This window comes from Semicossyphus pulcher, unplaced genomic scaffold (assembly GCF_022749685.1).
Source record: "Semicossyphus pulcher isolate SPU_LCO1_2020_fin unplaced genomic scaffold, fSemPul1.0.p SCAF_7, whole genome shotgun sequence".
NCBI lineage: Eukaryota > Metazoa > Chordata > Actinopteri > Labriformes > Labridae > Semicossyphus > Semicossyphus pulcher.
Window position 1 is genome coordinate 29892501 of NW_027211748.1, and position 24448 is coordinate 29916948.

General features: G+C 45.7%; 2 protein-coding genes across 3 annotated transcripts in view; one reads left to right on the forward strand and one right to left on the reverse strand.

Annotated features, from left to right (window-relative positions):
• The window catches only part of tmeff1a (transmembrane protein with EGF-like and two follistatin-like domains 1a), a 75263-nt gene that overhangs the window by 15676 nt on the left and 35139 nt on the right, over positions 1–24448 (reverse strand). The window contains exons 4-6 of one of the 2 annotated variants that reach the window (XM_069685483.1): positions 19515–19544; positions 13802–13898; positions 12062–12210 (exon numbers count right to left, since the gene is read on the reverse strand). In XM_069685483.1, coding sequence (XP_069541584.1) covers positions 12062–12210; positions 13802–13898; positions 19515–19544 — 276 coding nt within the window. Of the gene's footprint in view, positions 1–12055; positions 12211–13801; positions 13899–19514; positions 19545–24448 lie in introns of both variants that reach the window. The other variant, XM_069685482.1, reaches the window with a different exon arrangement.
• On the forward strand, positions 7413–9764 carry LOC138612167 (tripartite motif-containing protein 16-like). Its single transcript, XM_069685479.1, has one exon. The coding sequence runs from the start codon at positions 7501–7503 to the stop codon at positions 9172–9174; it is 1674 nt and encodes a 557-aa protein (XP_069541580.1). The 5' UTR covers positions 7413–7500; the 3' UTR covers positions 9175–9764.

Below are 24448 nucleotides of genomic sequence, written 5' to 3' on the forward strand. Positions count from 1 at the left end.
GAAGCTGAAGGAGAACAACATGAGGGAGGTCTGGGAAGGTGTGAGGACCATCACAGGTCACAACACAAAGACCAGAGCCGTGGGGGGGACAGTGGAGAGGGCGAACGAACTGAATGACTTTTTCAACAGGTTCAACCAACCCATGCCCCCCCCACCCCCACCCGCACTTCAGCCATCTCTCCTTCTTCCCACAACACACCTCCCCCCAGACACCACAGCACCTCCCTCCTCCTCCCCCTCCCCCCCCACCTCAACACAATCTCCACCTCACATCACCACAGACCAGGTCAGGGGACAGCTGAGGAAGCTCCGACCCAGGAAAGCAGCAGGCCCGGACAAGGTGTGTCCAAGACTTCTGAAGACCTGCGCTGCAGAACTGGGGGAACCACTACAACGGATCTTCAACCTCAGCCTGCAGCTAGGGAGAGTGCCCACCCTCTGGAAGACATCCTGCATTGTCCCGGTTCCTAAAAAGAACCGGCCCAGTGAGCTGAATGATTTCCGGCCGGTGGCACTCACTTCACACCTGATGAAGACGTTGGAGCGGCTCTTCCTCAGCCTCCTCAGACCCCAGGTGCAGCACGCCCAGGACAGCCTGCAGTTCGCCTACCAGCCAGGTGTTGGTGTGGAGGATGCCATCCTCTACCTACTACACCGAGTCCACTCCCATCTGGATAAGGGGAGAGGCACAGCGAGGATTCTCTTCTTGGACTTCTCCAGCGCCTTCAATACCATTCACCCCCCTATGCTTCGGGATAAATTGAACCGGATGGGAGTGGACCCCCACCTGGTGGCCTGGATATCCAACTACCTCACCGACAGGCCACAGTACGTCAGGCTGAAGGACACCACGTCTGACACTGTGGTCAGCAGCACTGGAGCCCCCCAGGGCACAGTGCTGGCCCCTCTTCTCTTCACCCTGTACACCTCGGACTTCTGTCACAACTCAGAGCTGTGTCACATACAGAAGTACGCCGATGACACAGCCATCGTTGGATGCATCAGGGACGACAGAGAGGAGGAGTATCGGAGTCTGGTGGGGGACTTTGCTGCTTGGTGCCGCACAAACCACCTAGAGCTCAACACCTCTAAGACAAAGGAGCTGGTCATAGACTATGGGAGGTCCAGACCGAAGCCGAGACCAGTCCTACTAGAGGGAGCTGAGGTGGAGAGTGTGGACTCCTACAAATACCTCGGGCTGTGTCTGGACAACAAACTGGACTGGTCAACACACACCAGCCACCTGTACGGGAAGACACAAGGCAGGATGTACTTCCTAAGGAGACTGCGGTCTTTTAACATCTGCAGCAAACTGCTGCGGATGTTTTACCAGTCTGTGGTTGCCAGTGTCCTCTTTTACACTGTAGTGTGCTGGGGAGGCAGCACATCCAAGAAGGACACATCCAGACTGGATAAACTGATCAGGCGAGCCGGCTCTGTGATCGGCATGAAGCTGGACCCTCTGGTGACGGTGGCAGAGACAAGGACACTAAACAAACTGTTGGACATTATGGACAATGCCAGCCACCCTCTGCACACCGTCATCAGCAACCAGAGGAGCCTGTTCAGTGAGAGACTGCTCCTTCCAAAGTGCAGGACTAACCGACTGAAGAACTCCTTTGTCCCTCATGCCATCAGGCTGTACAACTCCTCACTTAGGGGGAGGAGGTAACAGGGACAGACTCTCTCACAAGCGGTAGCCACTAATTCAGCTCACAAAGTTAATAGTAGTTAACTTCTTCTATTCAATAGTAATATTTATTTATTTCTCAAAGGGTCATATGTGCAATAAAAATCTGTCAATGTGCAATAATCTCTCACCACAGTGCAATAACCTAATACCACAGTGCAATAACCTAATTTAGTTTAATTGAACTATTACCCACTGTTTACTTGTACATTTTCTAAGAGTGTATATTTTATATATTTTGTTATCTAATTTTGTACTTTTTTTATATATATATATATATATCGATAGATATATATATTTTGATCTTTATTTTTTACCCTCTGTGTGCTGATTCTTTCCTATTGTATTGTACTGTATAAGCTGCTGGAGACTGAATTTCCCAGAGGGAGTCATCCCAAAGGGATCAATAAAGTTGAGTCTAAGTCTAAGTCTAAGTCTAAGTTCAATGAACCCAGCCACCTCATAGAAGGTCGTAAAACTCGTTGACCTGTAGGGGGCAGTCCTACTGTGTTTCTGTGGATGAATTTTATTATGATAAATGTATCAAGCACATCAAACACACAGATTTGAACTTTCTAACAGTTATAATCAAATCCTGCTTCCTGGTGTCCGGAGAATCACAGTGTTGGCTCGACGCCCCGAGGAGACAGCAGATCAGGCAACAGGGCAGGTGCTCTTCACCTCAGGGTGCTAGATTTCCAGATACCCCCCCAACCCACTGCCCCTCTGAGCCAATCGGACACTCGGTCAATGCCACCTTAAAGCCGTGACCACTGACAAGAAATCCATAAATCCTGCCGGGTTACCGTCTCCTGCCAACACCCGCAGAGACGGAGCGGGGAGTGTGTCTCCGCTGCGACGACACGTTGTGATTCAAGGTGAGTCTGTCGGCATAAATCAGATGTGAGAAGATACTGTGAGGATGCACTGAGGCTGGAGGAGCTCTGGGTGCTGGAACTCTGAAAAACATCAGACAGCAAACTGTGACTACAAATGAGGTTTGTATCTAACGCTCCCACCTCCCTGCTCCTCTGAGAGGCAAAACATTATTCGACGATAGATCAGAGGAAATAACGTGACTCATCTCAGCTCAGGTTTTATCTTCAGAGCTGCCGTGGAAATCAAAAGTGCAACAAGGATTTAAATGCAGGAGAAGGTCTGTGCCTTTAAACAACTGCAACAAACTACAAGTTTTTGGGCACGCACAGCTCATAACAAACAGACAAGGAAGACAACTCCTGGACCAACCAATAGGAAGGATACACACGATGTATCGAACATCAACAATGTGTTCAGTTTGAACAGGATGCATCACTCTTCTTTGTCAGTTACATAAAACTGCAAAAGTAAGACACAAACTGTCAACAAAAGCAAAATAGCATTTCCATTCATTAATCATTTCGTCCATCGATCCATTACCTGTACCGCTTATCCTGTTCAGGGTCGTCGTTGGGCGAGAGTCACCTGGACAGGTTGCAAGTCAGTCACACGGCTGACACAGAGACAGACAACCTTTCATGCTCACATTCAACGCCCCTCTCCCTTAAACGTTTTCCACTTCCTCCTGGAGGATTCCCAGCGTTCCCAGGCCAGATGGGATTTATAATCCTTCCAGCGAGCTCTGGGTCTGTCCCGGGGTCTCCTCCCAGTTGGACGTGCCCGGAAAACCTCCAAAGGGAGGCGCCCAGGAGGCATCCTGATCAGACGCCCGAACCACCTCAGCTGGCTCCTTTCAATGCGCAAGAGCTACTCCGAGCTCCCTCCGGATGTCTGAGCTCCTTACCCTCTCTCTAAGGCTGAGCCCAGACACCTTCCGTTCACACCTACGGGCGGTTTTGGAGTCACCAATGAGCATGTCTTTTGACTGTGGGAGGAAGCTGAAGTACCCGGATGTAAGAAGAAGGGGAGAATATGCAAACTCCATACAGAGAGACTCCCTACGTCTGAACCAGGATTCAAACCAGGAACCTTCTAGCTATGAGACAACAGCGCTAACCACTGCACCATTACTTATTTCTAGTCTTAATCATTACCCCCGCCTTTGGAATCATCTTCATGCCAGGGTCGGGAAGGCAGACACCCTCTCTACTTTAGAAGCTTAAAGCTTTTTAGGCTGAAACCTTAAATAGGCTGCTGTAGGCTTAGATGATATAGACTGGACTGTGTTATGCGTGTCAGACAAAAACTGTAAGATTGAAGCTAACTCATTAAAACTCAAGTCACACAATAACCTACCAACAGAACGAGGCTGCGGTAGTGCGGCAACGTTCATGTTCTTGTAGGTAAAATCAGTGTTTTTATGAATGGAGTCTGGTGTGTGTGCAGAGAGCGATGTAACGTCTGTGTGTGGTTAAAACAATCATCTTCCTCTGTAACAAAAAGGTCTATCTCTGTAGGGATCCTTTCTGTCATGTTGTCACACACTTAGAATAACAGTCTGAGCCTGTCAGTGGAAACAACAAGAACTTTTAGTGGACGACCTTTGACCCATCAAGGATTATGTTGCAGCCATTACAGCCTGTTTCACTGCTGCAGGATGAACACATCTACTGGAGACATTCCCAGTCTGGATACCTGTGAGTCATTTAGAACTCAAAATATGTAATAAATAAAGGGCCCAGGTGTAAAAACAGCAGACATCCAATTCAGAATGCAGAACTTTAGTTTTACTACATTGTTATTTTGGTAAAAGAGAGAGGAGACTTCTTCTCCGCTGATAAGGTTTGTCTCAGAGTTGCAATCTTTTAAGAACCTTTGTTTTTAAGTTATGTAATGTGTAGTTATGAAAGAGCAGTTAGTCCGGACCGACCAGTTCCTCTGCGTCAGATTCAAACAGGACGTGTAACAAGGTGTGGATTAATGCCGTGTGCAATCAGAGCTCAGCTCCCACTGAAACTAACTGCATGCTTGGTTTGTGGGTTAATTGAAAACATCGGTGATTAGACACATTAATTTGTCTGACACGGTTTCAATAATGAGGCTGATTTATGGCCGAGATGAAACGGTCACAGTTGTGCAGGCAGTAGTGTTCGAAGAGAGGAAAACAACATCAATCCTGCATTTCACTACATCAGCAAGTTAATGTGGAGTAATGATCTCTGTCTACACCTGAGTCATGTTGGAGTGTGAAGAAGGAAACGGCAGCAGTGAGGAGGAATATGTGTGATTCAGGGGGAACCCCAGACTGACACTAAAGTTCAAGAATTAAGAGTTGCCCCTGTGGGATATGTTAGGCAGCAAGTTGCTGTGCTGGAAGGGCCAAACTGTGATCACTAGACGGCTGGGTCAGAGCGTCTCCAAACCTGCCTCTTGTGGGGTGTTCCCGGTCTGCAGGGGTCACTACTAAAATGATCCAAGGAAGGAAAACCAGCAAGGTGTAGTCCGATCCAACAGAAGAGCTACTGTAGCTCAAACTGCTGAGAAAGTTAAAGCTGGTTCTGACAGAAAGGTGTCAGAACACACAGAGCATCACAGTTTGTCGTGTATGTGGCCACGTAGCTGATCAGTCAGGGCGCCATGCTGACCCCTGTTCACCGCCGAAAGCGCCTACAATGGGCACCTGAGCATCTGAACTGTCCCAAGGAGCGATGGAAGAAGGCGGCCTGGTCTGATGAATCACGTTTCTTTTACATCATGTGGATGACCGGGTGTGTGTGCGTCGCTAACCGGGCGAAGACACGGCACCACGATGCACTATGGGAAGAAGGCAAGCCGGCGGAGGCAGTGTGATGCTTTGGGCGATGTCCTGCTGGGAAACCTTGGGTCCTGCCGTTCATGTGGACTCATGTGGTTCATGTTACTTTGACACGTACCACCTACCTGAACATTGCTGCAGACCAAGTCCACCCCTTCATGGGAACAGTATTCCCTCATGGCAGTGGCCTCTGTCAGCAGGATGATGCGCCCTGCCACACTGCAGACATGGTTCAGGAATGGTTTGAGTTGAAGGTGTTGACTTGGCCTCCAAATTCCCCAGATCTCAACCCAGTCGAGCGTCTGTGGGATGTGCTGGACAAACAAGTCCGATCCATGGAGGCCCCACCTCGCAACTTACAGGACTTAAAGGATCTGCTGCTCACGCCTCTGTGCCAGATACCTCAGCACACCTTCAGAGGTCTAGTGGAGTCCATGCCTCGACGGGTCAGGGCTGCCTTGGGGACCTATACAATATGAGCCGGGTGGTCATAATGTTATGGCTGCAACAGGAAGCTCCACAAACTCCAGCTGTAGTTCATAAGAAAGTTAAAAATGTCCCTCTTAAATGTCGTAGAAAGGAAACAGAAAGTTTGTAAAACTGGAAATACCCACATAAAGAACCAAAACCTGTAAACTCGTCTCATTCTTAGACACTGAATGTATTTGAACTGAGGATCAGTGAGTCTGAACTCAGGGTCTATAGATTGCTTTTCATTCATGGGACACTTCAGTGTTGAGGAATGTGCCTCTTCCATAATCCACTGAGGTCATGGCAGCCGTTTTGATGGGATTTTCCAATTTGGATTCAATAAAACAGCAATAGAGGCATCGGCGGGCAGATAAACCTGTCTGTACACAAACTGAGGAGGCTGATATCTACTCTAGCACACTCCAGTACAGGTCAAAGGTCGACGCTGTGAGCGCTTAAACCCGCAGGGATCAGACTGTTCACAGAGGAGGATTTACTCTCCATAACAGGCTAACAGTTTCATTGAGCTGCAGTGCAAACATGTCACGTGTCCTTAAACAGGTGTGTTATATTTCTGCATAAAGTCATATTGTGCAGGTAATCCTTTTATTGTCCAACACGCTCTCATCCCTTTCGTAGGCCCGTCATACATATGCACAAGATAGACTGTTTAGTGTCAGTTTCAAGGTTAACTTCAGCATGTTTTTCATTCCACTCAGTTTGTTTAAGGTACCTTAAAAATGTGCCTCTTATCGGCTGTTTTAACGTATGTCTTCTATGGAGGGCTTAGGTTTGTTTTACCTTTGAGTGTCTGGTGACCGACTGTATTAAGGCCCTGATTCAGCCTCTGTTTTGCTCTTTTTTCTTCCTTTGTAAAACATTACAGGTCTGTTTCATGTCATCCTTTATGTTTATATCTTGGTGTTTGCTCCAAGTTTGTAAAATCTGCTGCTCTGCTGCCAGTAGCTTTGTCAATGTCTGTGATTGGTCATATGCTGCAAACTCCGCCCCTTCTATGTGAAGGCCATCATGGAAACCCTGGGTTTATTTAGTTTATCACCACAGATTTCCAACTGTGTCGTTTGATCCTTTTTGTTAGGCTTAGTGAAGCCAGAATATCAAACTTAATCCTGGATATGTTGAACGCGCTCCGTGCTACAGAGAAGCTGCACTCGCTCCGACCTCCTGCAGATGATGCAGGAGTTAAGGAGGAAATATGACATGTATTTAATTTAATAAGACATTTGTTCATGTGTTTGTTTTGTTCTTTGCACTTTGTTATAAACTTCTTCATGTGACCGTTTGATGTGATGTTACAAATCTTTATGAAAGATCTAAAAAGTGTCAAAGTTCAAGTTCAACTATAATGACCTGTTGTTGTTCCTGAGAGCGAACACACCCTGTCTCCTGCTCTTTAAGGAACGCAGTAAAACCTGAATATCCTCCCTCTTTATCAAACAGCGGCTCCACCTGATCAAAGTATTTCTCTGTCAGCATTGTGAACACCTTTATGTGAAACGCTGGAGCTGAAAAACCTCATTCACTGCAGCAAGTCAACAAGAGCAGAGAGTTGTTATCCATCAGAGCTCAGAACCTGTTTCTATCCACAGAAAGAGGAACTATTTGACCGTCACTGAGAGGAGAAATGGCACAACGAGGAAGCCGCCTGGACGAAGAAAAAATCTCTTGTTCGATCTGTCTGGATCTACTGAAGGATCCGGTGACTACTTCCTGTGGACACAGCTACTGCATGAACTGTATTAAAAGCCACTGGGATACAGAGGATGAGAGGAGAGTCTACAGCTGCCCTCAGTGTAGGCAGACCTTCACACCGAGGCCTGTCCTGCTGAAAAACACCATGTTAGCAGCTTTAGTGGAGGAGCTGAAGAAGACTGGACTCCAAGCTGCTCCTGCTGATCACTGCTATGCTGGACCTGAAGATGTGGCCTGTGATTTCTGCACTGGGAGAAAACTGAAAGCCTGCAAGTCCTGTCTGGTCTGTCTGGCCTCTTACTGTGAGAAACACCTGCAGCCTCATTTTAATGCAGCTCCTTTTAAGAAGCACAAGCTGGTGGAGCCCTCCAAGAAGCTCCAGGAGAACGTCTGCTCTCGTCATGATGAGGTGATGAAGATGTTCTGCCGTACTGATCAGCAGTCGATCTGTTATCTCTGCTCTGTGGACCAACATAAAGGCCACGACACAGTCTCAGCTGCAGCAGAAAGGAGCGAGAGGCAGAGAGAGCTCGGGGTGAGTCGACAAAACATCCAGCAGAGAATCCAGGACGGAGAGAAAGATGTTAAGCTGCTTCAACAGGAGGTGGAGGCTATCAGTCGCTCTGCTGATAAAGCAGTGGAGGACAGTGAGAAGATCTTCACTCAGCTGATCCGTCTCATGAAGAAAAGACGCTCTGATGTGAAGCAGCAGGTCAGATCCCAGCAGGAAGCTGAAGTGAGTCGAGTCAGAGAGCTTCAGGAGAAGCTGGAGCAGGAGATCACTGAGCTGAAGAGGAGAGACGCTGACCTGGAGGAGCTGTCACTCACAGAGGATCACCACCAGTTTCTACACGACTACCCCTCACTGTCACCACTCAGTGAATCTACAGACTCATCCAGCATCAAGATCCGTCCTCTGAGGTACTTTGAGGCTGTGACAGCGGCTGTGTCAGAGGTCAGAGGTAAACTACAGGACGTTCTGAGGGAGACATGGACAAACATCTCACAGACAGTGACTGAAGTGGATGTTTTACTGACACAACCAGAGCCCAAGACCAGAGCTGAGTTCTTACAGTACTCATGTGACATCACACTGGATCCAAACACAGCACACACACGGCTGTTATTATCTGATGGAGACAGAAAAGCAACATTCATGAGTAAACATCAGTCTTATTCTAGTCACCCAGACAGATTCACTGGATGGTGTCAGGTCCTGAGTAGAGAGAGTCTGACTGGACGTTGTTACTGGGAGGTGGAGAGGAGAGGAGAAGGAGTTTCTGTAGCAGTGGCATACAAGAATATCAGCAGAGCAGGGGGGGGGAAGGAATGTGGGTTTGGATTCAATGACAAATCTTGGGCGTTGGATTGTAACAACAACAGTTATAACTTTATGTACAACAAAGTGAACACTCCTGTCTCAGGTCCTCAGTCCTCCAGAGTAGGAGTGTACCTGGATCACAGAGCAGGTATTCTGTCCTTTTACAGCATCTCTGAAACCATGACTCTCCTCCACAGAGTGCAGACCACATTCACTCAGCCTCTCTATGCTGGACTCAGGTTTTATTTTGTTGGATCCACTGCTGAGCTGTGTAAACTGAAATAGACAGAAGTCATGTAAGGGACAGCGGGTTAACTTCTGTGTTTGAACTCTTAAACTTATGTTGTCTTCATGTTTGTTGCTGAGAGCTGATTGTTGTGGCATTTCCTCCCTGCACTGAGATCAGCTGTCAATCAAACATTATGGGCGGCACTTTGACGTCTGCTCATTTGTTGATGTTGGAGTTTCTTGCGCTGCAGAGGAGAGCTGTAAGAACTGTTCATCCATCTAAAATTCTCTGAAACTCTGACAAAAGTTTCTCTGGTGGCTGAGAATTATTAGTTTGTTCATATAACTGAACATTTTAATCATGTTTCACATTCTTTTCTATTTTCTATTTACATAAAGCGGGACATAAAGCACAAATAAACCACTTAATTGAAGCATTTTTGTTATTAATTTTGTTAATTAATCATGTCACACTGTTTTAATTACCCACAATCCATTGCAATAAGGATGTAAGTGAGTGTAAAACAATAACTTTGCTGGATCGTGTGTTGCAGAAATAATATTGGAAAATGTTTATTCTGCTATATTAAGTCAACAGGAAGAAGGATTGTGTTCATGTTTTCTTCTTCCTCTTTCAGAAACAAGTCTTCATGGAGTTAATAAAAAATAACTTCTAATTTACATTGAATTATGTCATATCTGTTCTTTTATTGAGTAATTAAATTCCTTTAAGTTTATCTAACATGATTTTTTGTGTATTTGATCTTAAAACAGCACAAATAACGTACAAAAACCTGACTTCCTTGCAATGTCTTGTGTGAGCTTCTGTAGCGTTTAAGTACGTCTGACGTCAGTGACGTAAAGTGTGCACACAGGATGTGAGGAGAATAAACACGGTGGTGAAGCTGCAGCTCTGTCCGAGTCACAGGAATGAAACATCCCTGTCCAATCAAAATGTTTTGGTCCACTGTCCACTTATTCATTAACACCACAATCACGCCTGGACAACGTTCTCACAGTCGAAGGTGTGCTTTGATGTTACTTTGTCTGACACTTGAGCACGTCTTTTTTCTCCTGAGACACCCTTCAGTTATCCTTTAAGGCAGTGATCAGGGGCGGATCCAGAGGGGTGGCCAGGATCCCACTTGAAATCTGATTCGCCACCCCAGGTGCCACCACAAATTCCTTCACTATGATTGGCTATCTGCAATGTCAGAGGCGGGACTTGAAATCAGCTATTTGGGCTGTGTTGCAACAGGCTGCTGGTAGCTCATTTTGTTGGTAATTGAAATTGTTAGTCTGGACAAACGTCTTCTGTTTGAGTCCTTACAGAATGAAGCTGAAGTTAAAAACATATGCACAGGAATATAAAGTCTTCTAGATATTTAAATGTTAGTTGTCAAAGTAGACGGAGATAGAAAGGCTAAATAAATGCTATTAATTCGTGTGTGTTCTTCATGCCTCCCCTGCATACGTCAGTGCCCCAGTTGGGCCACCCGAGTCCAAAAAGTCTGGATCCGCCCCTGAGCTGGACTTGGTTGAAGTTCTTATATTCTTCCTTAGTTTTAACTCACTTTAACAATCCTTTAGCATCTGTTTAGCATCTGTTCAAGGGGACCCATTAGTGTCTGTTTCAAGGTACCCTTTCATTAACGTTTCTGGTCTTTATTCTCCACCATAAGAGTCTGTTTGTCAAGACCTCTTTAGGGTCAGTTTTCAGTGACCCTTTAATGAGTGTTTTGGCCTCTGCTTTCTCTCTAATTTAGGTTCAGGCAAAGAAAAGCTTCTTGGTTAAGATGAGGAAACAATTCACAGTGTGGGTTAAATATTTTGCACATCTATTTCATAAGACAGGTGCGCAGAAGTGGAACAATAAGCCCATCAAAAATTGCTAGCAAACTCCTGCACGCTGTCGAACTTGCAAAAACACATGTACTGGCTGGCAACGTTTCGGTACTCCACCTTCCTGATGGTGGTACAAGAATAATTCAAAGTTAGCTCATTGTTTCACATGTTATTAAAAGTATTTAAATGTCAAGGCTTCAATACTGTAAGACTGGTTTATGTAGAACATACTAGAGCAAGGCAAACACCAGCCCTGTGAAAAACTACAAGAACAGCAGGCGAAGAGAAAAAGCGTTGAGATGAAAAGGAGCTAGCAGACAAAAAAACTAATATGTAGAAGAAAGGCACAAAAATATCCCATTTTAAGCTTTTATGTGACGTTCAATGCCTCATTTTCAGCCTGCTCACCGTGTTACACACATTCACACTTTCCCAGCAGAAAGAGTCCCTGCTCAACAAAAAAACATGATTTTCTTTCATCCTTAAATCCACCATTTTCCCAGCTCAACCACATCTTGGCGTCCGAGCTTCACACAGCGTTTCCAAACGACCTTCCCACACCTGCACGTGATGCTTTATATCCTACGCTTCCATCCTATCACTCATACACACACGCAAAAACAGTGAGATGAAGAGCTGAACTGAGTTGGGAAGCAAGGACACACCACACATACTCTTTATTAAAGTAGAATCTGGGGATATTTCCTCTTAATGTGGAGATGCACTCATTGTTCCTTGTGTAGTGGATATAACTTCAGTCCATCCAACACCATATTTCATACAGTGGCCTTTGTTTGTGTGTTCTGTTCGTACGGAGAGAATGAAATGAGTCCGACCTAAAAAGAAGGGTTAAATCACACCTGGCCTTTAAGAGGAACGGGAGATGACTCTGATTGGTTGAATTAATGTTACACCCAGAACAGGCCCGACTTTGCGCCCAGATATAGCGCTATTTAACTAACTCACTATTTGATTTACATCCTTGCACTGTAGATGATTAATATAGGACCCATTGTAGTTGACATTACAAGAAGTTGTGAAAATGTTTTTTCGTTGTCTCTGGAGGTGAATCAGTGTGTGTGATCAGGCTTACTCTTACCGGGGCACCTGCCCAAGTGTTTGACGTCGATCTGCTCCTGCTTCATGCACGACGCCTCTCGGACCAGACAGGGGTTGTTGTAGGAGTTCCCGTCGGTGGCACACACCGGGTTTTCATTGTGACCGCTGCAGTCGATGTTACATATGCACCTGAGGGGAGGAGACGCGTTACAGTGAAACAATTTCATTTAGCAGAGATCTGAGAGTTAGTGCAGCACAAGCAGGGACGTAGAGATGAGGGAACAGCGTGAGTGAGAGCCAACAAACAGCTTCAAGTGCGATCAGACACAGGTGATGACAGGCAGAGCACAGAGGCAATGCACAGGGTGTAAAGAAGCATCATCATCAACAGCATCAGTATCATTAAGGTCAGAGGTGTTCATAAAGAGCTGGGTCTGTAGCTTCTTCTTAAAGGTCAAAGGGACTCTGCGGACCAAGTGGAGTTTGGTAGCTTGTTCCACCACCGGGGGACGACTGAGGAGATGAGTCTAGTTAGAGACTTAGGGCCCTGTTGTGATGGGAGCACCAGGCGCCTTTCATTGGCAGAGCGGAGTGGGCGGGGCGGAGTGTAGACCTGGATGAGGGCGCTCAGGTCGGCAGGAGACATTTTTGTGGCTGTTTTGTAAGAAAGCGATTTTTGAATTTGATGCGGCAGCTGGGAGCCAGCGGAGGGATACGAGCAGTGGAGGGATACGAGTAGTGAAGGATACAAGCAGCGGAGGGATACATGTAGTGAAGGATACGAGTAGTGGAGGGATACGAGCAGTGGTGGGATACGAGCAGTGGTGGGATACGAGCAGTGGAGTGATACGAGCAGTGGTGGGATACGAGCAGTGGAGTGATACGAGCAGTGGAGTGACGTGCCGTTTTGGGTTGATTGAAGACCAGTCGCGCTGCTGCGTTCTGGATCATCTGCAGAGGTTTGAATGTGCATGCAGGAAGGCCTGCCAGGAGGGAGCTGCAGTAGTCCGTCCTTATCATTACGAGAGCCTGAAACAGCAGGTGTGTTGCATGCTCTGACAGGTAAGGTCTGATCTTCCTGATGTTGTACAGGGCAAGTCGACACAACCGATCACGTGAACCTTAAAGGTGAGCTGGTCGTCTTTCATGACGCCAGGTTCCGGGCAGTCTCTGTATGTATGAGTTCAGTTTGTCCAAGCTGCATATTGATCTGTGGTGGCATAGAGGGACTGGCTGGGACGACGAGGAGCTCAGTCTTAGAAAGGTTGAGCTGAAGGTGGCGTTCTTTCATCCCTTCAGAGATATCGGCAGGACTGTTTCTCACACAGGAGAATGAATGTTGTGTCTGCAGAGTGGAGCTCTCATCAGCACTAAATCATCAGCTGAAGCACATTCAGAGGCTTCCTAATGAAGCCACAGCTCATTAATGTAACCACAGACTGGGTGTCTGCACTTAGAGAGATAAATGTAATCATGCTGAGGACCTTCTTCATATTTATAGATGATGCAGCTCAGAGTGGGATTCATACTTTCAGATTAATTCAGTCTTACAGAAAGTCAATGTATGATCTCCAAACATCTCACTACCAGGAGGTATTTTCAGTATCTAAGGAGAACACAACTTCTGTTCTGAACGAACCCTGTCTGTGCTCTTTTCCTCTCCCTGCACATCATGTCTCATTGTTTAAGTCTGACATTAACTGGCAAATAAAACAGTAAACAGTAAAGACCTCCCGGCTGCAGAGATTATTGGCTATTTATGGAGACCTCACACACTCACCAGACGTCCTCTGAGTCTTCATCACACTCGGCTCCATATTTACACGTGCTGCACTTGGTGAACTTCTTTCCGACGTCGGAGCCTGAACCCTCATCGTCTGTAACAAACGAGAAAACAAAGACAAACTTAAGTTATTCACATTATGAGTGTCTGACATTACAGAAAGGATCCCAACAGATTTTAACCAGAAACAGACGTTACATTGCTATCTTCAAAGACACCAGACTCCATTGACAAAAACAGTAATTTTACTGTTTACTGTTTAATTTTGGCTAAAGTAGATTAACTCAGTCACATGCACCGTGTCAGCCGTGAGCAGGAAAAGTGATGTCTGGAAGTACTTTGACAAAAAAGACGACGATAATGAGCTGTGCAAGATATGTGCTGTTAAACTTGTAGATCATAGAAATACTAGTTCAGTGCTTAACCACGTGACAACAGACAACAGGCAGACTCGCACCACATCATTTGCTAGCCCTGTTAAACCAGAGTGGAGCCTGCTAATAACCGTGCGCTGATGCCGTTTGTCGAGCCGGAGTACAAGCCAACCATCACGCCGGACAACAGCTACGAGAGTGGAAAAAATGCATGAGGGAAGCTCAGCAGAATGGAGGGCTGACTTGCAACATTTCGACAAAGCGCCTGTTACTACAGACTCGTGGACAGCTTTCGGCACAGAGTCATAGGTCACCATCACTTGTCAATTCATTCAGACCTGGGATTTAAAGACCGCTGTCCTTCAGGCTCGCAGTACTGATGAGCGACACACCACGGGAAAAACTTGCAGAGTAATTAAATTACTCGGCCCTGCTATCCACCCAACTCCCAGAGACACACTGAAATGAACAAAGAGGCCAGAGAGGTCATCGAATTAACTCGATGACTGTCCCTTATTGTTTTAAACTTTGGCCTTTGTAATAAAGCACCAGGCAGAGATAAATATGCTTGTAAATGATGCAAATGACGATTGGGGAACATTTATTACAGTTACACTCATAATACACTACAACTAACTAAACTAAAAACAGACCTTATGCGACACTTTGCATGTTGCACCATGCTCAGCTCTAACAGCTTCTGTGATTAAACCTCTGTGTCTGGCTGTTTCTGCTTTACAAACTTTAGAACTTTCTATCATCATATTTTTCATCCTTGAACAACATAATCAGCTTTTATGATCATTGTGTTTTCACTTCTTTCCAGAACAGCGACTTGATCTCATTTCCAAAACAACCTCCAGCTCACATCAGTTTCTGTTCCGGTGAGCGCCGTCGTGCCGCTAACACTGATGACACCGTTTCTACCATCAACACACGACACGGCTCACACGTTTTCTATCAGACACAGCTGAGTGTGTGAGGAGACTCCTGAAGCCTATCAGCCAAATGGAAACAAAGACACACATTATCACCTTATGATATTATTATTATTATCATCATTACAGGGGATGCGTTTAATGCCATCCTGCATGACAGCGTCCATTTTCCAGCAGAGAGTTCAGAGGCGACGAGGAACGAGCAGAACATCAAATATCACAGAAGCCGCAGGGATTATTCATGGCCGCCTTTCATCAAGGGAGCCATTATCGTGATTCATCAAGTGTAATTTTGTAATATAACGCAGGAAAAGATTAGTGCTATCAAGGGAAATGAAAACAATCCACAGTAAATGGCAGGAAATGTAACGACCGTCCTGCAAAAAACGTACACCTTAAATCTACAACCCTTTCATCAGACCTGTTGTCTCGGTTTCCTTAAAGGGGAACTTCAGTATTTTTAAACTAGGACCCAGTTCATACACATTTTGGGGTCTTAATGAGTAATTAGTAGTGAAACAGGCTGTAATGGCTGCAACATAATCCTTGATGGGTCAAAGGTCGTCCACTAAAAGTTCTTGTTGTTTCCACTGACAGGCTCAGATTGTTCTTCTAAGTGTGTGACAACATGACAGAAAGGATCCCTACAGAGATAGACCTTTTTGTTACAGAGGAAGATGATTGTTTTAACCACACACAGACGTTACATCGCTCTCTGCAAACACACCAGACTCCATTCAGAAAAACACTGATTTAAACTTGCATAACAACAGAGAGCTCTGCTTGTTTACCGCTGCCTCGACCTGTTGGTTTGTTTGTGTTATTGTGTATTTGATTAGTTCAGATCCAAAACATATTTGCATAACAGAAAATAACACAAAAAAGCTGACACATGAGGCAGAGGAATCACAGCCTCGTCCTTATTCATCAAGGTAAAATCACAGTTTTTATGAATGGAGTCTGGAGTGTTTGCAGAGAGCGATTTCATTTCACTGCACAACGGATAGGTTTGCTGCTCATTACAATTTCATACTTATACTTAAGTTTAGACTGCAGGACTTTAACTTGTAGTGTAATATTTCACAGGGTGGTATCAGTGCTTTTACTGTAATAAAAGATCTGAATATTTCCTTCACTGAATGAACAGAGAGGTCTCACTCTGCTGCAGATTTCTTCTCACTTACTGTAAGAAAAATGTGACTTTAAGAGTGACAACATGATTAAAATGGCTTGAGAGGAGGGATGCTGTAGTGTGTGTGTGTGTGTGTGTGTGTGTGTGTGTGTGTGTGTGTGTGTGTGTGTGTGTGTGTGTGTGTGTGTGTGTGTGAGTGTGTGTGAGAGCCTGCTGGCTGACAGATTGGCCTGCTGTGTATGGATGTATTGAACATGGAGAGCTCAGCCGGGGCTCCGAGGCTGCTGATCGATCGTCGAGGATCTGCAGCAGGGAGGCTCTATGTTTCTGTGCAGGAAGCGGCTGCTGCTTCAGACAGACTCGGAGCACAGAAGCATCACCTGTCAGGCTCTCCTTAAAAATAACGATAAACCAACAAGCCAAGGGGGCTCGTAGAGGTTTGTATCCATGGAAAGGTCTATTTTTCAGAGGACAGAATTCCTGTATTTTGTGCTGTTGTACCTTCAGCAGCTGTTTCACGGTACCCTGATTGCCTCTATTTAAGGTACTCTCTCGCAGCTGTTTTATGGAACCACTTAGCTGTTTTATGGAACCACTTAGTAAGGTACCTGCTGTTTTGATGTTCCCTATAGCTTTGTGTTTTAGCTGCTGTTTAAAGGTACCATTAAGCTTCAGTGTTAGGGTACCCTGTAACGGCTGTTTTAATGAACCTTTCAGTTGCAATTGTATGGTACCCTTGAGCTTCAGTTTTAAAGTACCCTGTTAGCATCCATTTTAAGGGTCCCTGGAGCGTCTGTATTACCTTCGAGGTTCAGCCCATTGGCATCAATTTTAAGGTACCTGTAAGCTGCTTTTTAGGATACCTTTTAGCAGATGTTTCAAGATATCCTTTAGCATCATTTTATCTGTTCCCTTTAGCCACCGTTTCAAGGTAGCTTGTAGCTGCTGTTTTAAGGTACCCAATAGCTGCTGTATTCAGGTACCTTGTAGGCTGCTGTCACACCTAAAGTCTGTTTGTTCGGTCCGAATCAAACACCAAATTGTTACAAAGTTGCATTTTGCCTGGAGTTTGGTTTGTGTTCAAACGGCAGCTTTTACCAGCGGACCGAAAGTTTTGATGCGTGTGGAAACTGCTCTCTGATTGGTCAGAATTTCCACGTATGAAACCTCCCTGAAGTAAACAAAGAGGGAGAGCACACTGATCGATCACACTGAACACGATCACAGACTTTCATGTTTTGTTGTCTGAGTTACTTTTACCCGACATTGTTCCACAGCTCGATCAGTTCAGTCTCCTTTAGTTTCTCACTGAACAGTTTAAATACCTCCGTGTTTTTGTGCGTTTCCACAAGCATTTGTGAAATAGTTTGGTCAGCCCATATTTCTATTTCCTCGTCGCTCCCCCATGTCTGTCCTCTGCTCATCTCACCGCCTGGCTGTGTGTCTGTCTCTGCCAGTGTCAGCACCCGTTAACAAACCAAAATGCACAGTGCTTGGTTTGCTTCCTCAGTTGCTGTTTGAAGGTAGCCTTTAGCTGTTTTTTATGGGTACCCTTTAGCTTCTGTTTAAAAGCAATAATCTGGAAGATGTTCATGTAAATAAATGTCTGTAAGTCTCTCTCTCTATCTGAATGAGGTAACACAATGGTGACTGAGCCTAAGGCCCGCTGATGGAAGCCTTTGCATTTGCAGTATATAGTATTAATATGGACTGGGTGTCTGTGGCGCCGCCCAGTTAGTGACGCGTTTTCCATCAGCCAGCAGTGTTTGGTCTGCCAGAGAGGGTAGGCGGAGCTAAGCGGCTGCTTTTCCGCTCTCTGCAAGTGTTGCGAGTAAACAGTAATCTACTATGGCTGAACAAACAACCGTAATTCCCTTTTTCACCAGTAGGTGCACCAAAGAGCACGAAACTGAAATCTTCGGGATTATATCTTTAAGGTAGCCTTAAGCTGCTGTCTAAGAGTACCCAATTAGCATTTCTTTTCAGATTTCCTTTTGCATAATGTTAAATGTCTTTGCTGCTGTTTCAAAGTATCCTTTAGCTGTTGCTTTAAGGTACCCTCGAGCATAAATATAAAGGTACGCTTCAGCTGCTGTTTTAAATAGCATTAGCAGCTTTTTAATATACCCTTCAGGGGCTGTTTGAAGGTAACCTTTAATCAGCCTTTTCAAGGTTTTATTTAGGATATCTAAAGGTCTGTTTTCTTCCTCTTAACGGGTTAACAGGTTGAAACAAATACTCAGACTTTTCACTTTACACAGGACTTGATCCACGGCCTCCTCGGTGAAAGTTGTGCGTTGGCCCCCAGCAGCCACCCCGAGCTCACTATGACACTCTTTCCACTCCATGACTTGATGGTTGTTTATTAGTTGTGAAATCAAATCAACTGACTGAGAGAATTAAAATATTCCATTTGTTTAAGGAAGCTTTGTAAATTCATCAGTACATATTAATTAAAAATGAAACATGACTCTTTAACATCCTGAATTAAGTGATGTTTCACACTCTATCAGCACAAACCAAATTATATACGCACAGAGCTTTTATCAAGACGTCTAAAACCTGTTAGAAACATTTTTATGAAATCTCACATGCTCCCTTTTCCTCGGGGGAAACATTTTCACAGGTGGATGTGTTTTCTGTAGCTGACAGGTGTGTACATGTTTGGAGAGTAAAAGACAAACAGAGACGAGAGCTACAGTCAGGTTTAATTATTTATCTCTGTGGCTGGACCGGTCTATCGCCTGCAGGGGAATCACCAGCTCCTCCCCCACACAGATGGTGGAGATATCGTCTCTCCGGAGGCCGCCTCCAATTAAACCCCCCCAAGCAGCCATATTAAACAACCAACACTGTGGTCGGTGCTCACAGATGGTCGCAAAACGTCTCTGTTGCCGGATTTGGCAGCGCCGAGGCCTTTTAGCTTGACTCCAACGAGACCGAAAACATCAAAGTGCTCATCAGGGAGGAGTTAATGAAGAGCGAAACCTCCATACAGCCTTTACTACAGGAGTTAATATTCAACAAGGGACGGGGGGATACAAAAAGATACACAGAAGAAGAATAAAAAAAGATCCTCTAACGTTGCATTCAGGCTCTTTTCAGCCACACGTCAGCAGTGATCGGTTTCTTCACAACACAAGCAGTTACTGGAAAGAGACTCGACTGTGATTGATTTGTGTTTGACTTTCATTGGACTAAAGTGAAGCAGGAAATTAAATCTTTACAAAGCCCAAAGAAGGTACAGAAACCCCGACAACACTCACCGTCTCCGTCTCCCGAACCGGAACCAGGATCTGTGAAGACACAAGAGACACAACAACTGTCAGCCATGTTTCTATGAACCACCATGAAACATGAATCAAAGCGTCAGAAATTGGATGGCAGTTTTGAGGCCTCATCTTCGGCATCTTGGCCTTCGTCATGTTGGACGACAGGGTGACAGGTCGCCTTGGTCGTGACTTCACAGGTAGCCCCGCCCTAAACCCTCCCCCCTCTTCCTGGTCTGTGTGACTCTGAATGGGAGCATCAGTGACTAAATGAACATCACGCTGTGCTGAAGAAGACTTAAAACTAGAAACTGAGACCATAAACACGTTTAGAAAATGTTTACTGAGGGAATAAATCAGGAGAGTACGACCGTTTTCTCATAGACTTCTATATAATCAGACTTCTTTTGAATCCAGAGCAGTTGTCCCCTGCTGGACATTAGAAGAATTTCTGTTTAAGACAGTTTTGACCTCACTTTTGGGACATGGAGTCTACAGTCTGTGCAAGGTACAAAACAGAAGAGGACCTAGGACAGAGCCCTTAATTTGGCAACAGCAGGCAGCCTTTTAGTACCTGAGGTAATAAATCAAGAGAAGTAGACTCATTTTTTTTATAGAATTCTATGCAATCAGACATCTCTCTTTGCAACCAGTGGAGTCGCCCCCTGCTGGACATTACAAAAGAATGCAGGTTTTCACTTTTAAAAACGCTCTGTCCACTTTATGTTTCTTTATTTCCTGTTTAAAAAGCCTCTCTAAACAATCATGTTAAAAGTTTAGGCTAAGCTGATTTGGATGGGATTTGTGAACAAAGGCATGCCTCATTCGCAAACTCGTCTTTATGGTAAAGCTCCTCCTCGTGAGGAACTTTTAGTAGGTGTGCATTTTGGCGCCCCCTGTAGAGTGGTACGTCTCCTATCTCTGCTGATCTTGTCCTGTACATGTGTTAGAGCGCCCCCTGTGGACAGAGCGGTACGTCTCCTCTCTCTGCTGATCTCCTGTATGATACTGTAACTACAGAGTAACACAGCGTCGGTACAGCAGCAGGTTTAAACGGACGTCCTGGAGGCTTGTTGGCTCAGCTCTGCAGCTCCATCAGGAAATGGACTATGACGTTATAAATCTTGGTGCAGCAACCTTGAATTAAGAGATGGACGCTGTGTTTGGAGTCTCTGGCACGCGGCTGCTCGCATTAAGAAATGGACACCGGCTGCTTTGTTCAATTAAATTTCACCTTTATCTTCTCCACTGCTCTACAAAGTCAGGATGAAGATTGTTTTTCAGGGAAAAGGAGGCAGAAACGTTCGGAGAGTGAGCGGAGATATTAATGACTGTCAGCGTGTTATCGACTAAGTGTTAAGAGTTTGGTTTCTAACTGCAGGTAGAACTCTGCCCTAACTCTTCCTGGGTGTGGATAATGTGGTTTTACTAATGACAACATGTTTAGGTTTGTTTCAGGGAAAAGACTGAAACTCTTCCCCTTTCTCCTCGAACACCTCTGAAGCGAGCAGATGTTCTGATGAGGGAAATAACCTCAACCATCAGCTTCAGACAGTTTCTGACTCTGAAGCTGTTTTCATGCTAAATACTGAAGCTAAATGTATCTCATGTTTCTTAAGTGAGTTGTTACGCAGGACCATGTTGCAAATATTCAATCTTCCAGACGTCTGGAAGTCAAACGCTGCCGTGTCTGGCTTCAGAACTTCATCGACTGAGAGTCAGAGCTGCTGTCAATCACCACCTAAATGAAGATCCTTGAACAAAAGCCTCAAAGAGTCATTCCAAGTTGAGGTAAGAAGCCCAAGGTTAATAAAAAAGATCCTCTTCCCTGCGGCAGGCCTCACTCTCATCCTTTTGTCCTTCCTCTCTTTCAACAGGCCAGCAAAGTCAAACAACACAACTTTTAAAGAGTAAGACCTGTGCCCTCATGCTGCTGTGGACGCTCAGACCTTCAGCTCTGGAGATAAACTGCTGACCTGTGATCAGGCCCCGGCCAGGTGGTCCCTTCCTCCCAAACCCTCACACTGTGCTCAATGAAAGAAGCCAAATCGCTGCATTTCCTCTTCCTCTCCTGCCCGGGGAAATAAACTCAGCTGAGTATTTGCGCCGTCGCCTCGGCTCGCTGCCGCCGAACGCTCCAATTACAGGAAGCATAAATCTGGAGGAGAGGAAATTGCAGGAGGACAGGAGGGAGGTGAGGGAAGCGAAGGGCATATCGCAGAGCCGGATCCCCGGTGTAACGGGTAATAAGAGCAGAGCGTCGGGCGGGGCCTCCTGGGAAATCAGGCCAGTGCCCCCGCAGATGGAGATGACCGGCACAACCACCAGCACTGCTCTGGTGTTACTACAAGTTTCCCCAACACATTTCTCCAGAGAGAGATGAGAACATAAACCCTGACTGGCCTGCAGAGACGTCTGAACCCAGACAGCCTGCTGGGTGTATGATGAGAAAATTGGCTAACCTGTTAGCGCTTTGTTTCTGCCTCAGCGTGGGTCTGATTAATGGTTGCAGATCAGCCAGCTGTGAAATATTAAACCTGTTGGTTTTAGGAAATAAACCCTGCCTCGGGCCAATATCCCTTTCACACTGTGTGTCTGATGCTGACTCGCCTGGCCACTTATGTCTGCTCTGTTTCAGCTGTGGAGCGCCGGTCCATGTGTCTCCGCTGAGTGTCACTGTATGTAGCAACATGTGGGCTAAAGCCTGGCTTATTCCAGTGCTACCAACCTGAAATGCTTGTTTTATTTTCATGAAGTTTAAGTTGACCATTTCTCATGCACAGCAGGATTTCCTAAAGGTGGTGTGCTGGTTAAGCTCAGCAGTTAAATCACACGTCCCATGTACAGAGGCTGCAGTCCTCGTTACAGCTGCCGCAAGTTCGACTCCCACCCTCGGCCCTTTGCCGGGTGTCATCCCCACTCTCTCTTCCCCTGTTTCCAACAGTATCCACTGTCCCCCCTCTCTCTGCATGTTATAACACAGCTCATCAGTTTCCCACATTAGCAGAAAAAATCACAATCAAAAGCAGCCTCACGTCCTCCTCTTGCTGCCTTGAAGTTTATCTGAATCTCCGTGCTCCATGTGTTGTGAAAAGTTGTGTCACGGTACCGCCCACGCTATGATTTGGCTGTTATGCTATGCAGGGTGCTGGACTGTGATTGGTGAGTGGTGGAGACGAATACCTGTCGTAAGGAACGTGAGGGGACAGAAGTGAGGATGCTGAAGGAAAGAACGCCATGACGGTGACAGAATCCGCTAGTCCAAATGAGATGTCGTTCTCTTTTTTTTTGCTTTGAGGATTACTTTACATCATTTGTCTTCGTCAAACAACTAATGATCTGAAACCGTCAGAAAGCCGTGAGAAGTGCGGGAGCTTGCCAAGCGCCACGAGATGAGGCTGGGACAGTGGAAGGAACGGCCGATTGGGGAACGTCGCAAGAGGAGCGGTGGTCCACGAGAGACTGGGTTGGACAGCTATGTCCACTCTATTGCAATTAGCAAGCAGCCAAACTTGTTGCATCTCCTGGTTGTTAAATGCACGGCGCCGCCCTCTTGGCACCCCGAGACCGGCGACTGAATCAAGTTGTATAATCAATGAAAAGTAATTGGCAGAGTTGGCGACAGCGACAGTTGTGACTGCACGACTCTGTAAAGTTACAACGAAGACAAGGCTTTACGCTACCTGCGTGAACATTGTGATATTTTGCATTTGACGAAGTTTGAATCGTAACTTCTTCTCCTGTAAATGTTTAACTCTTTACCCGGCTAACACTGCGGTGACACTCCGGGGAGAGATGGTGCTGCTTCTGTCTGCTGCTGATTTTATCTTTAACACTTCCTGGTGTCTCTTACGATGTTAGCTGATGATGAAGAGTCACTCCCTCTCTACTACAGAGCCGCTGAGTGAACTGAATCTCTCACTGCAGTCCCCTCTGAAGCCTCTGAAGGACCTCTGGAGGGTCCCTGGACTACACTTTTAGAACCATTTAGCTCTGGGAGGATTTTCAACGGCTCTCATCCACTGCTCCTAATTAAAATTGATCCGTGGTTGATTAACCGGCTCGTTCCCTGGAATCAATCAGACTGATGACGTTCTGCAGAGTTCAGAGAGGAAACGAGGACGAGAGCTCAGAGTTTGGTGTTCGGTCAATTAAAAGTATAACGACAGTGAAGCTAAACGCTGCAGCGAGAGCATCATTACAAATATGAGCGAGGCACTTACAGTCACATTACAGGACGATCAGCTGACCTGATCCTGAGAGCAGAGCAGCTGCACAGTAAATAATAATAATAATAATAATAAATGTTTAAAGTATTATTATCATTACTTACACTTCCTATGTGTCATATATTTATTGATCAGAGAGGCTAAAGACATCTCTTTAGTTGTAGGACAGTATTTATACATTTCAAAGATAATTTGAAATACTTTTACGAACAGTTGCACGATGTATCGTTTAACCAACGCAATTGCAATGTGAGCATGTCCAACAGTCACATCGCAGGACGTGCAATAGTGAAGAAAATGAAACACGTCAAGCTGTTACTTTATTGTTGCTCAGTGCAAAATGAAAACTCGCCAGTTTCTCGTGTTCCACGACTAATCTACAGGATGTCACATTAGTGCTGCGGTCTGATGGTCACATTAGTGCTGCTCTTCACCAGAGCTCACCAGACCGACATGCTTGCTGACATCAGCACTGCTTACAAGGTGCTACGGGCGTACCAGAAGATCTCTCTCTCTCTCTCTCTCTCTCTCTCTCTGTTTCTCTGCAGAGCTTGTGCTATGTAGCCCCTCCTCGCCACAGGTCTGGAGGTGTAGAGAGCATATACTGTATAAATAATGGATGTAACCAGCGTGACCACCATGTTGGTTTTCCAGAGCCAGAATCGACCATATCGGACGAGAGGGTGGAGCTGGAGAGGAGCG

What these genes read in the sequence shown, in the direction of transcription:
- LOC138612167 (XM_069685479.1), top strand. Translation starts at nt 7,501, where the DNA reads ATGGCACAACGAGGAAGCCGCCTGGACGAAGAAAAAATCTCTTGTTCG.